General features: G+C 44.8%; 1 protein-coding gene across 1 annotated transcript; it reads left to right on the plus strand.

The window, feature by feature from the left end:
• Positions 1-5,389: 5,389 nt before the first annotated feature.
• zbtb42 (zinc finger and BTB domain containing 42) lies at positions 5,390-9,353 on the plus strand (the record flags this gene model as incomplete). The annotated part of the gene is made up of 2 exons (XM_080750021.1): positions 5,390-5,463; positions 7,732-9,353. Exon 2 carries the CDS (start codon positions 7,746-7,748, stop codon positions 9,351-9,353), a length of 1,608 nt encoding a protein of 535 aa, XP_080606147.1. The 5' UTR covers positions 5,390-5,463; positions 7,732-7,745.
• Between the last annotated feature and the right edge of the window lie 3,335 nt (positions 9,354-12,688).

Genomic DNA, 12,688 nt, shown 5'->3' on the forward strand with positions numbered 1-12,688 from the left:
AAGGGGAGTGTTACAGTAGTGCTATGGGTTTAGGTCAGCATCAGTGTTTTGTATTCAATGCGGGCCGCAACCGGGAGCCAGTGGAGAGAGCGAAGAAGGGGGGAGACGTGAGAATTTTGGCTGGTTGAAGACCAGTCGTGCCACGGTATTTTGGATCAGTTGGAGAGGCTTAGTGCACATGCCGGGAAGCCAGTGAGGAGAGAGTTACAATAGTCAAGTTTTGATATGACAGATGTCTGGATGAGGAGCTGGGCTGACTCCTGGGTGAGGAAGGGTGAGTGTGAACCTACAGGACCGGGTGACTGATGCAATGTGTGCCTTGAATGATAGCGGGCTGTTCAGGACCACACCAAGGTTTCTAGCAGTTGGAACCGAAGTCACCAATGCATTATCTATGGAAATACTATTTATAATATACATACATGAGGTTAAGATAGCAGCAGACAAGCATTCTCATGATGATCTCTCCATGTAAACTATAAGACATGAAAAACATAGTTTTTAATTGATGTAGAGATGCCACATCTCCTCTTGATGAGGCCTCACCTCTGCCAGTTCCCCTTATCACTGCAGCTGCAACATGTTCCTCTCTCACTGCTGCCATATAGCAGTGGTTCTCAACCTGTGTGGGCACATGATTTGTGTGTGTGTGTGGGGGGGGGGGCAGTGCAGATAACAGTTAAGTGACCATTTAAGACCTTTTTAGTACTTTAAAAGAAATGAAACATTGTCCAAATTGTCAAATGATATAATGAATATAACAACTAGAAAGATGCAATTGGAAATTGCAAGTTTGGTTGTTCAAATATGATTATTTAGAGGGGTCCTCAGTTCAAATATGATTATTTTGTGTGGTACCCAGTTATGATTATTTTGGGGGGTCCTCAGTTCAAATATGATTATTTTGGGTGGTCCCCTGTTCAAATATAATTATTTTGGGGGGGGGTCCTCAGTTCAAATATGATTATTTTGTGGGGTTGCGGCCTGAAAAGGTTGAGAACCATTACTATAGTAGGGCCTACCTCAACCTTGCTAAGCTGTTCCTGTCATACAAACAAACAGGGCTGACCGGAGGATAGCCCATAAATGCTGTTGTTGTCGTTTCTCAGCGGTGCTTGCACTCCTCCTACTCACTGCTTCTCTTTGGTCTAGTGTTATGTTGTTGTTGATGTGTTCGGCTGGCTCAAAGCAAGGTCATTTATACATAATCCTACGGCCGTGTCACTCGCCCATCGTCGCCTCGCATTTAATACTTATTTTCTTCAAGCCATAAGTTCATATGACTGAGCATTTATTAGATCAAGTGCATCTACATGAGTTCTTCCATATAGTCTGTCAACTTGCTAGTGGTCAAACATGTACAGTAATAGACACACATCATAAAAGGTTATTAAGGAGTTGAAAATAAGAAAAAATAACTGAAAATAAGAAAACGTTAAAATAAAACAGAAAAATAAATCAATAGAATTACAGTGCAGCACAGGAAAACACAAAACCTCAGCTAAAGGCAACTCTTAACAAAGAGTGACAGAGCAGGAAATCGTTTTGTTATTGCAGAGAAGTTGGGTTGTTGATTTGGAAATGGGCAGTGTTCAGCAGCCTTTCGTGCGATGTTTCGTTTGGGATGTTTTAAACGGATGAAAATGCCTTCTCTTTAAGTGTTTTCTTTTTCTTTTTCAAGAAACCATCATGTATCTCTGTAGGCTAATGGCACCACAGGGATACAGACAGTATGGGGAAGGGGGAGGCAGGGGAGGGGGGGTGTGGGTGTAGTCATTATTGTGGTGAATATAAAACCACTCACACCGCTGCTCTCACAGAACTAAAGTGGAGTGCTAAATGAGGTCAGGTCAAAAGTGCAGCCTAGGCCAAATATATGTTAAATAAGTAGGATATCTTTTCTATTTTAGTTAATTAGCTGTATTCAGTTCTTGACAGGTTCCTTTAGAAGTTGGGAAACTACCGTTTCAAATGTGTTAGCCACGTGATCTTTTTTTTTTTTTTTTTTTACTGTACCATGAGGTTGACAAATCAACGCCGACGAACAAACAAAACAGACAACTGTTCTACATAAACCAATTCAAGATGGTTTAAAGCAGTGTTTCTCAAAGTGGATTCTAGTGACTTTTTGGGTTCCTTTATGGGGGTCTAAATTGACCCATACAAGTCTGGAACCAAGTCTGGAACCAAATGGACCCTAATGGGTCCATTTGGTTCCATTTGTATGCTGTCAGAGTTAACAGGAGACGTTGAAATGTAAAAGTTTGAGAAACACTGCTTTAAAGGACTTCAGATGACAACAAAACCCAAACCCAAGAACTGAAAAAAGAAAACCTTAAAAAAAAAGAAAAACGGCCTCAAATAAACAGCTCAGTGCTGCCCATCCCTGTGATGAGACCACTGGTCCAGTGGGAAGAGTGATGTGGTTTCACTGTGTGGCTGGCTGGGCTGGCGGTCAGACTGCACTGGAATGCGGGGCCTTTTGTTTGCCGGGAGTGAGGAGTGGGTCAGGGGGAGAATGCCATTGATGATTGCAGAGAGGAAGAATGAACCTCCAGGAAGTGTTCTCTCTCTCTCTCTCTCGCTCTCTCTCTCTCTCTCTCTCTGTCTCTCTCTCCCTCCTCGCTACCCTGCTCCCAGGGGCGTCACACCAAATTCTGGGCCCTGGGTACAAGGATTTACTGAGGGCCCCCTCATGAATGTTAACTATTGAGAAGGTGCTGCACTGTGAGCTTGTAGATCTGCTATTTTTGAAAAATCGTGAAAATGTGAGCAAGAAACCTATGCTTCCATGTCAGTGGTGCTCAAACGTTTTCATGTCAAGGACCCCCAAAATGATATGCATTTGGCCACGGACCCCCATCTCCAAATATTCCAGGGACCCCCCCCCCCCCCCCCCAGAAGCAAAATTTGAGTTACAAATGTTTGCTTAAAAATATAATATATTCAAAGATTTGCACTAATTTTCGTGACTTTTCACTCTGTGCCGCGCTGTGAGCTTTTTTTTCAATAGCTAAAGTTACTTACTAGGGCCCCTCCACCTTGGGCCCTAGTAACTCAGTCCCCCCCCCCCCCCTTGTGACGCCCCTGCCCTGCTCTCATTCTCTCTCCCTCCCTCTCTCTATCTTTTTTTTTCTGTGTGTGAGAACCTTCACCGGGCTCAGCCGCTCTCTGAGGCCACAGTCCCTGGGCACAACCACTGCTTTGTCTTGCCCCGTGAACCTCCCCCCTCCACTGGGTACCGTGTGCCAGGGCCAGGGAAACATAGGGCCCTACTGGTCCTATTCTTATCCATATAGCTTGCTCCTCCTCGCATGGTTTTGTGTGCGCTGAATGGTATGATTGTTTACATGGCACACACACATCTGAAGCTCTGGACCATCGGAACGTTTTGATCGCCGCTGGTGTTACGCAAACGTTCAAGTCCATATGAGGTCACCCATTATTTTGGAGTCTTCCTGTTAAATAAACGATTGATCCAGTATTAGGTTGTTTTAGAGCGATGGTTTCCAAATGGTTTCCAAATGCCGAGGCACAATGGTGTGCCGCGATGCAAGTCCAGGTGTGCCTTGGGATTTTGTTACATTATTGCAATATATACAAATATACAAAAGGTTACTACCGGTATATCAGTACTTTTTGTGCACTCATTTCCCAATACAGGGGGAAATTATATACATTAAAAATATACTGTATAGCCTATTTTAACCACTTTCAACTTGGCATCCCTATTTTAGGCATAGGTAAAAAAAAAATAGTTTCAAAAGTTGTGATAATAGCATATCTAAATGCTTGTAGCATGTTTTGAGTTTATAGATCGTCCATTTTTCCCCTGCTATGACTACAGGTGTGCCTCGAGATTTTTATTTTTCCATTTGTGTGCCATGGTCGCAAAAGGTTTTAGAGCATGTGATGGCAGATACAGTATACCTAACTTGAGTTGGAGAGGAGAACAGAAAGACAGAGGCTGACAGGCCTGTGGTTTTGGCATATAGTCATTCTGTGTACACAGTCAAATCCTCACAGAGGATTTAGGTATGGATGCCTACCCTGTGTCACTGGCAGACTAAAAATGGAATAAAGAGGTAAGTGGATAAGAATCCTCGCCCGTGGCCCCTTTCCGACCAGTGGCTGCTGTCTCCCGTCACATTGCTCACTCCCCTCTGTGTCAGGGGGCTGCGAGGAGCTGCAAATGGCCCTTTCAAAACACACGACAGCTGGAACACAGGGCAAAGGTGACCGAGGCAGTTGGGGATGGGGGGGAGGGAGGGGGGGGGGGGGGGCACAAGACGAGCAGCTGCAGCCCTCAAGCCCCTATTTCTCCACTGTGCTGCCATCATCGCAGGCCACTGCAATTACAGAACAGCCATTTTCTCTCCACAGACCTACTAGTGTAATACTGCGAGGGGTGTTTATGAAATTCAACCTATAGCTCATTAAATCATGATTTTATTTTTCAAAGATGTATAATTCCGTTTCAGGAGCCAGAGTGACAGTGAAACCATTTTTTTCTTTTTCTTTTTTTTTCTTTCTTTTTTACAGCCATAGGGTTGGATATGCCCTGGATAAACAATGGTACTGGGTGGCATGGTGCCAGGGAATTCCACACTCCAAACGGGGATTAGGCGGAACAGTCCTCACAAGTTCTCAGCACCCCACCGTCCCCCGAAATCTGAACGTATGATTTACTTCCCCATCAATAGAGTACTGTATATATCGGGATATTCATATTAATACAAATCATAGGCCTACCAATAAATAAACTGGCAACCCTCCTTAGCCATTGCACCCTATAGCAGATGATGATGCAGATCACTATAAAATATCAAATTTCTAAATTATAAATGGTAATTTTAACTTTCAGATGTATGAGTAGTAGTAAGAAGGCAAATAAAATATTATCGACTTGAAAGACTTCTGAATGAGGAAAGGATTTCAGGGGAGTGTGTGTGTGTGTGTGTGTGTGTGTGTGTGTGTGTGTGTGTGTGTGTGTGTGTGTGTGTGTGTGTGCGTGCGTGCGTGCGTGTGTTTGGGTGGGGGGTGACTGGTAGGCTACCCCCCTTTACTAAGTTTAGGCACAACAGCACATATGGCATCTGTCCATATGTTGTTACGTCAATCAATGTCCCGGACAGGTGTTTCTATAAGTGAGCCAACTGATGTGTCCGAGGGTTCTTCTGCTACTTGCTGCCACTGTGTGAATGCACCGAGTAGTACACAGACACAACTTATTGTGGTCTGCGGGGCGCTCACTATCGCGAGACTGCTCCATTATCAACCTGCTTGACACACACACACACACACACACACACACAGCGCTGCTGAGTGCAGCGAGCCAGCCTGCCAGGGTCGAACTGGAAAAGCCCATAAGAAACGACGGGGAGAAGAAGCGAACATCTGGCCGCAACATCATGAAAGGACGTCGGAGCTCGTAGGAAAAACACGACGGAGCCGCATGTAAATGTAAGTGTTTCGTTTTTTTTTTCTCTCCACCAGCCCGGGGTTATTTAGAAATGTAGAAAGCGAAAGTTGTGAGCGATCGGTCTGTCCTCGCTCGCTGCTTCGCTCAGCGCTAGTTGGGGCTGCTTGTGCTTGGCTTGGCTTGGCTTGGCTCAGCCAGCGGCAGTTGCTGTTGTGAGTTCCTCTGCTGTTAAAAGGCTTCCAATGCGTTTCCCAAACACGGACATGGGAGCTCCGCGCACCCCGCCTCGTGCACGCACTTTCCCCCAGCCTTTTTTTTTTTTTACAACTAATTATTTTGGCGAATGTATTTCTATAAACGAGATCAAACTTAATGTACAGTTGACTCGACGATCAATTAACTTATCTAAAATGCAAATTTCGTTTTATTTCTAGGTGATCTTTGCCGGTGTAATTTTCAATGAACATAAGAAAACTTCACATTTCGCAGTTAATGTGACCAGTGCGCTAAAAGAGCGATCGGGTTTTCTATTTTATTTTCTCTTTTTATTAGTTGAAGGCTATTTATCGGGTCGTAGTTTGCGTTTGGCGTTAAAGTTAAATTCTTTAAAAGTTCGACAGCGTGCCCGCCTGTAAATCTTGGAAATAGCTATATACGATACCGTAGATAAATGTGCGCGCACGATAAGAAGTTGTGTGTCTTTTGGTGGTGGTATAACATATGGCAAAAAGCGTCGCACAGCTGGAGGTAGCGTTTCCATTGCGGTGATGTCAGAGCAGCTGACTCTACAGCTTGCAGTGCGATCAGCAAACACCGAGCGAGCAGTGGTGGAATAAAAGTACTCACATATTTATTTTACTTTTAAGTAAAAGTATCAATACTGCGATCAATGTAGACATAACTCTGTTACAAGTGGAATTCCGGAATTCAAAATGCACTTGAGTAAAAGTAGGTATACGAAAGTGTTGGCGTCAAAATGTAGCCTACTTAAAGCAAATAAAGTCAATGTATAAAATGTTTGAAAATAGCATATCTACAAGCTTGTAGATAGATATGCTATTTTCGAACAGCATGTATAAAATAGGGCTAAAAGTGGTTATATATTTATAATATTGTAATTTATATCTACAAAGTAACTTGTAAGTTTTCAAATAAACGTGCAGTGTAGTAAAAATACAATATTTGGATCACCCGAGATGTAGTGGAGTAGAAGTAAAAGTATTGAATATTGGAAATACTCAAGTAAAGTACAAATACCTCAACTTACGTTGGCTACAGGCAAGTAGACCTTGAGTAAATGTAGGCTACTTGGTTACTTTCCACTACTGGCACTGACAGCTAGAGCAGTGGTTCTCAAAGTGGTTCCTTTATGGGGGTCCATATTGACCCATAGCTACAAGTCCTATCTCTAACAGTATACAAACGGGTCCATTTGTACACTGTCAGAGTTAAGGGGAAACGTTGAAACGCAAAGGTTTGAGAAACACAAGAGCACCAGTTTATTCACTCCAGTCTCCTCAGCCTTTTCCTTATAACCTTGCCCTTCTATCCGCTAAACACCACCAACACAACGCGGTCTGCTGCTGCTCTCTTGTCTTGTCTGCGTGCTGTGTGGTGTAGTAGCTATATAAACGGACAGTTCTCCCTTTTGGTCGTTCAGTAAACGCGAACAACAGCTGAGCAGCGAGAGTTTCTTTTCTTGTTCTTTTGGCGTGTGGAATCGTGCGTGCAACTGTGTGTGTGTGTGTGTGTGTGTGTGTGTGTGTGCGTGCGTATGTGTGTGTGTGTGTGTGTGCCCCACACAGTCGGTCCGTTTCGCATTTCCACGAACCGCAAAAAGTATAGGCTGGCTGCTGCCTATACCCTAACACAGGACATACTTTTAATAATTGGCAGGTGGGGTAGGCTAATTGGAGGATTCGTTTACAGAAGTGATACAGAGGTGCGCGAGAAACCGTATCCTGCTAATTGTTTTCTAGTTTTAAGTTATTAGATTGCTTCTTTAAGTCCCTTTTAATTTCCTCGAGATAATTTCCTACTTGTTTGAGTTTTACATTGATTATTTTAACTTTCATAGGCTATGAGCTGACCTTTTATATAATTTAGCAATAATATTGTAAATGCAAATATTACTACTTTTAGATAATTTGCCTAAACATGAATAATTAACCATCCATAACTTTTGCATATCTTTGGGTTTTGCTGACTTTGTGCCTCTCTTGACTGCCTATGCGTTGCTATCTCTGGGGCGCCCTCTAAATGGCTGCATTTCGCTTATCCAGTATCCTGTTTTTCCTGTTTTTCATCAGGTTATGAGGGAAGAATGGAGTTCCCAGACCATAGCCGCCAGTTGCTGCAGTGTCTGAGTCAGCAGCGTCACCAAGGTTTCCTCTGTGACTGCACTGTTCTCGTCGGGGAGGCTCGATTCAAAGCGCACAGGGCCGTGCTGGCCTCATGCAGCATGTACTTCCATCTCTTCTACAGGGACCAGCTGGACAAAAGGGACGTTGTGCATCTGAACAGTGACATTGTGACGGCCCCGGCTTTCAGTCTGCTCCTTGAATTTATGTATGAGGGGAAGTTGGAATTCAGCTCCCTGCCAGTGGAGGATGTCCTGGCCGCCGCCAGCTACCTCCACATGTATGATATTGTTAAGGTGTGTAAAGGCAAGCTTAAAGACAAGGAATTGTGCCCCTTGGATGAAAAGATGGGCGAGGGCTTGGGGCTGGGCTGTCTGGACAGGGAGAATTCCTCAGACGGCGAGCTGCGCGGCAAGCGGCTGGGCCGGCGACAGCCCCAGACACAGGCCCACGGGCCACTCAAGGCGCCCCCGAAGGAGGAGTTTGACATGGACAACGGTGAAGTCAGGCTGGCTGTCACAGATTGTGATAGGTCTGCACAGAGCAGGCAGAAGGCAAATGGTCACTCTGGCAGGTCCCTGGACCTTGTAGGTGTCAATTATGTGTCAGCAGAGGCCGAGCCCTGCGACCAAACAGCTGGAAAAACAAAAGCTGATGTCAGTAGTTCCACCGTATCGCTATCCCAGAGGTCCAGGGCTTCAGATGACATGGACTGCGCACTGGATTTGTCTTTCAAGCCTCTGTCTAGCAGAGATCCCTTACACCCCTCCTATGTCTCGGGACAGCTGGCCCTCGACAGCCAGCAGCAGGGCACTGAGCCACTTGTTAAAGACGAACACGACTTGCTGTCAGAGCAGGAGGACAGTGAGCCGATGAGCCCCGAGAGCCAGCGCTTTGGGAATAGTGCCAGGAGCTCAGTGGTGACAGGGTTCGCTGCCCTCTTCCCAGGCAACAACGGTTCCACAGCCGCCCTGCTCTCCCAGGAGGAGGACCTGATGGAGGAGGAGGGGGACCGTCGCAGGGGGGGGAGGGGGGAGGGCGCTCCGGGCAGGGAGGGCGAGGAGAGGAGGGGCCGGGGGCTGCTGGGCGACAGCGAGGAGGAGGAGGAGGAGGACGACCTGGCCTCCTCGGACATCTCCACGTCCAGCGGGGTGCTGCTGCCCCCGGGGCAACAGGTGTGCGTGTGCCCCCTCTGCAGCAAGGTGTTCCCCAGCCCCCACGTGCTGCAGCTGCACCTCAGCTCGCACTTCCGGGAGAAGGACGGCGCCCGCTCCAAGCTCTCGCCCGACGGCTCCGTCCCGACCTGCTCCCAGTGCGGCAAGACCTTCTCCTGCATGTACACGCTCAAGCGCCACGAGCGCACGCACTCCGGCGAGAAGCCGTACACCTGTGGCACGTGCGGCAAGAGCTTCCAGTACTCGCACAACCTGAGCCGGCACGCCGTGGTGCACACGCGCGAGAAGCCGCACGCGTGCAAGTGGTGCGAGCGGCGTTTCACCCAGTCGGGGGACCTCTATCGCCACATCCGGAAGTTTCACTGTGGCCTCGTCAAGACTCTTGCCATTGGATAAAACACGCCTCCCCCCACAGTGCCATGACACGGGACAAGAGTACGTCTTTTCATATACCGAGTACTACAACTACTACTGCTACTACTACTACTGAAAATGTTTCTTACATGCGTCTGCACACGGAGACATGTTCCTTTTGGAATTCTACCCCCCCACGTGGGCGTTTCTCAAGTTTAAAGAGATGTAGCGACTTTATAACTGGAATCAGTGGATTCTGTGCTGGTCAGAGGCAGACTGCTGCTGCAGGTGTTTGTGTGCACAAGCTGTAATGTCTAATTTATGCTCTGTCGCGTGGCGGTGTCGCATGCAGGAAATGGCAGACCTACGAGCTCGTTTTGAGCTTGTAGATCGGCTATTTTCAGCGCACGTCGGTAACGCAGAGTATAAATCAGACGATTAACCTGGGTGTGTCAAGACTCCAGCTGGTGATGTGTTGAAGGTGAATCAATGAATTATGATGCACTTCTTTCTTTCTTTTCTTTCTTTGGCGTTAGTGTCACTCTGTTTTAGTTCATTCAGGTGCATATTCTTGCCGAGACAAAGGTATCCAACTTGGATATCTTGAATAAAGGCAGAAGAGTGACAGCTAATGCTAACGTAAGTTAATACAATCGTTTGAATGAGTGATGAGACATTGTGCACATGGGAGAACAGAGCCGTCCGCGAGTAGCAATATGATTTCTGTTTTTCTTAACACTTTCATTATTTATTTTTTAGACCTGTTTTGTCTTTAACAACTAAACCATTACATGGCAGCAAGATTAATGAAGTTTGACTACTGGAAGTATATTTCATTTGTTTGTTTAACTAGAATGTTCTCTTGGTTGGAATGAAGTTGGCCACAGTTTTATGTTCCTTAAAATGGAAGACAACATATTGCCCTTGTGGTGTTTTCACCAGGTATGGATCCTAAGTTAGCCTGTTGTTGATCAGGCTAGTTATTATCTGAGTTTACCAGAACCATTGTTTCGAATTAATTATGAGTTCGTATTGAAGGAAGTAACTTCAAATTAAAATTCCCATTTACACTAAAAAGCAATATGAACAATTCCAGCCACTGCTTGTGACACCGGTGCCTGTTGAAACACCTAATACTTAAATAATAGGACCTATTTGCGATACCTTCTTGTGAAAATCCAAACTTGTTTTGGCTTTTAAAATCTGGATTGCCCTCTCACTTCAAATTGTCCAGATACCAGGAGGTAATAAAAGCTTCACTGGATTGCCAGTTGACCCACGAGTGTCCTTAATTAAATAATTTATGAGAATGTAACAAATGTATGTAAACTGAGCTTTGAGTCAAGTAAATATTTATTGAAACCATTTGATCGAAAGCAAATAGGTTGGCAATAAATTACCTTGTTATTTCCTGTTATGGCAAGAGAGGGCAAATTGACAAAACATTTAGTGCATGCCTCGTGTAGGCAGGCTAAGAAGAGATGGAGAACAATGGAACTACATTATTGTGTGCCTCAGTTATGTATGGGATAGCATAACCGTAGATGTCTGTTGGTTGCACTGTATTTTCATCACAGCTGTGCTTCATTGGCTGGAGGTGAATGTACTCTTCTTTCTTGGAATTGACTGAATTTTTCATACATGTATCCTATTTTATTATTTTATTTCTGTCTGTCTGTACGATACTACTGATTAATTTAGACCTGACGCCTTTGGTGGAACTGATCCTGACAGAGTCCTTGAGCAAAACGAGCAAATATGAGCCTGTTCTGTTTAAGGGCAGTGAAATGGGTTTCTTCACTGCAGAATTCAATTAGATTGCTATGTGGATTCTTACCAGGGGGGGGTGGCACTAAAAGATCACAGAATTTGTTTAATCTGTCCTGAGAAGACTTGATCAGAATTATTTATTAGTTTTTGAGTTGGTTCAGGGTTTACTGTAGGTGTGATCTCAATTCTATAAGCTTGAAATGACGTCTTGCCTTGCTATCTTGGTACTCTTTCATTGGTATGGGGCTGTTAATTTTCGCTGTGCAAATCCAGTTACTGTAATATTTTTTAATACACCATACACAAAACTCTTAGGAGTATTCAAGATTTGTCACATGGAACATAGAGAAGCACTTGTTCTTTAGCATGCATATAGTTTCAACACTGATATCGTCTAGGCTGCTATTTCTTACTATGTGTATATTTAATGTAAATATATAATCTATTTATCGAACTTTGTTTTGTTTCCTATATTAGTAACTCACGTAGGGTTGAGAAAGCAAGGTGTCTTATTAAGGCTGTGGTCTCTGAGCTCAGTGGCATGTCTTCCCCAGAGATTATTTTGTGTTTCTCTTCCATATTCAACACCTCACTGGGCCGCGCCTCGCTACAAACCAGAATCCCGTTAACACTGCTCCGACTGCTGTTCTGCCAGGGGGAGGCAGTTGTTCACAAGCACAGCCACACCGATACGGCACGGTGCAGGCTACCTATAGAAGTCACACAATACAGGCATTGTTCCCCCGTGTCCCAGGTACTTCTCAAGGGAGCATTGTGTATCTCTCTCCTAGCTGTGGGGAGAAAAGGCACCGCGAGTCTCCCTTTGCACTTTTCTGTATTGAATGGAGGCATCGGAATGCAAGAAATGTATTTAGCAAAGGGAGACAGTAAACAGGTGCATTGTCTGGGGGGCATCAAAGTACAGGCCCCCATATCCCAGAATGCAGTAGATAAGTGCTTCATTGTCCTATATGGAGGAGATACCGTGGTGATTTGATTGCACATTTATCAGGGGGATATCTTTATCAGAGAATTGCTTCTCAAGTGTCTTTTTGCCAGATTTGTTTTTAAAGCTATTCTTTTCTCCAAACGTCGGACAATGCTTATCAAAGCCCTGACTGTGAAAACGTTTCAGCAGTGAAAGTTAGAATAGTTTTTCAACCTACCTGTCCATTTCAACATAATCCCCTTACGGTGGGTTTAGGATTTATGGAAGCCTTGCTTATTAATCACCAGACTCCTTCCAGGACCATCCAAATGTGTTCACAAGACTGCTTTAATGTCTTGGTAATCGGCACAAGCCTCCTGCCAGCATTTAATGAGTGCAAGTCAAAGGGGAACCATTTTTCTTTAAATTACATCAAATCGTGAACAATGCTGTTCCATAATAACCTGTAGTGACCTGGAGTATTATATCGGTTTGGCAGAGCTGCTGACAAGTGCAGTCAGGAAATTCAAAAGATTCCACAACTAACATCAAAACATGTTTGATGTCCTGAGAACAGAATCACTTTGGACCGTGAGTTATTTCAGATGCATAGATTTTTCGTGTAGTGTTGATAGCGAACGATATTTCAATCAAAACACAAGAATGTAGAATTTGTCAC

This window comes from Nannobrachium achirus, assembly GCF_963921795.1.
Source record: "Nannobrachium achirus genome assembly, chromosome: 20".
NCBI lineage: Eukaryota > Metazoa > Chordata > Actinopteri > Myctophiformes > Myctophidae > Nannobrachium > Nannobrachium achirus.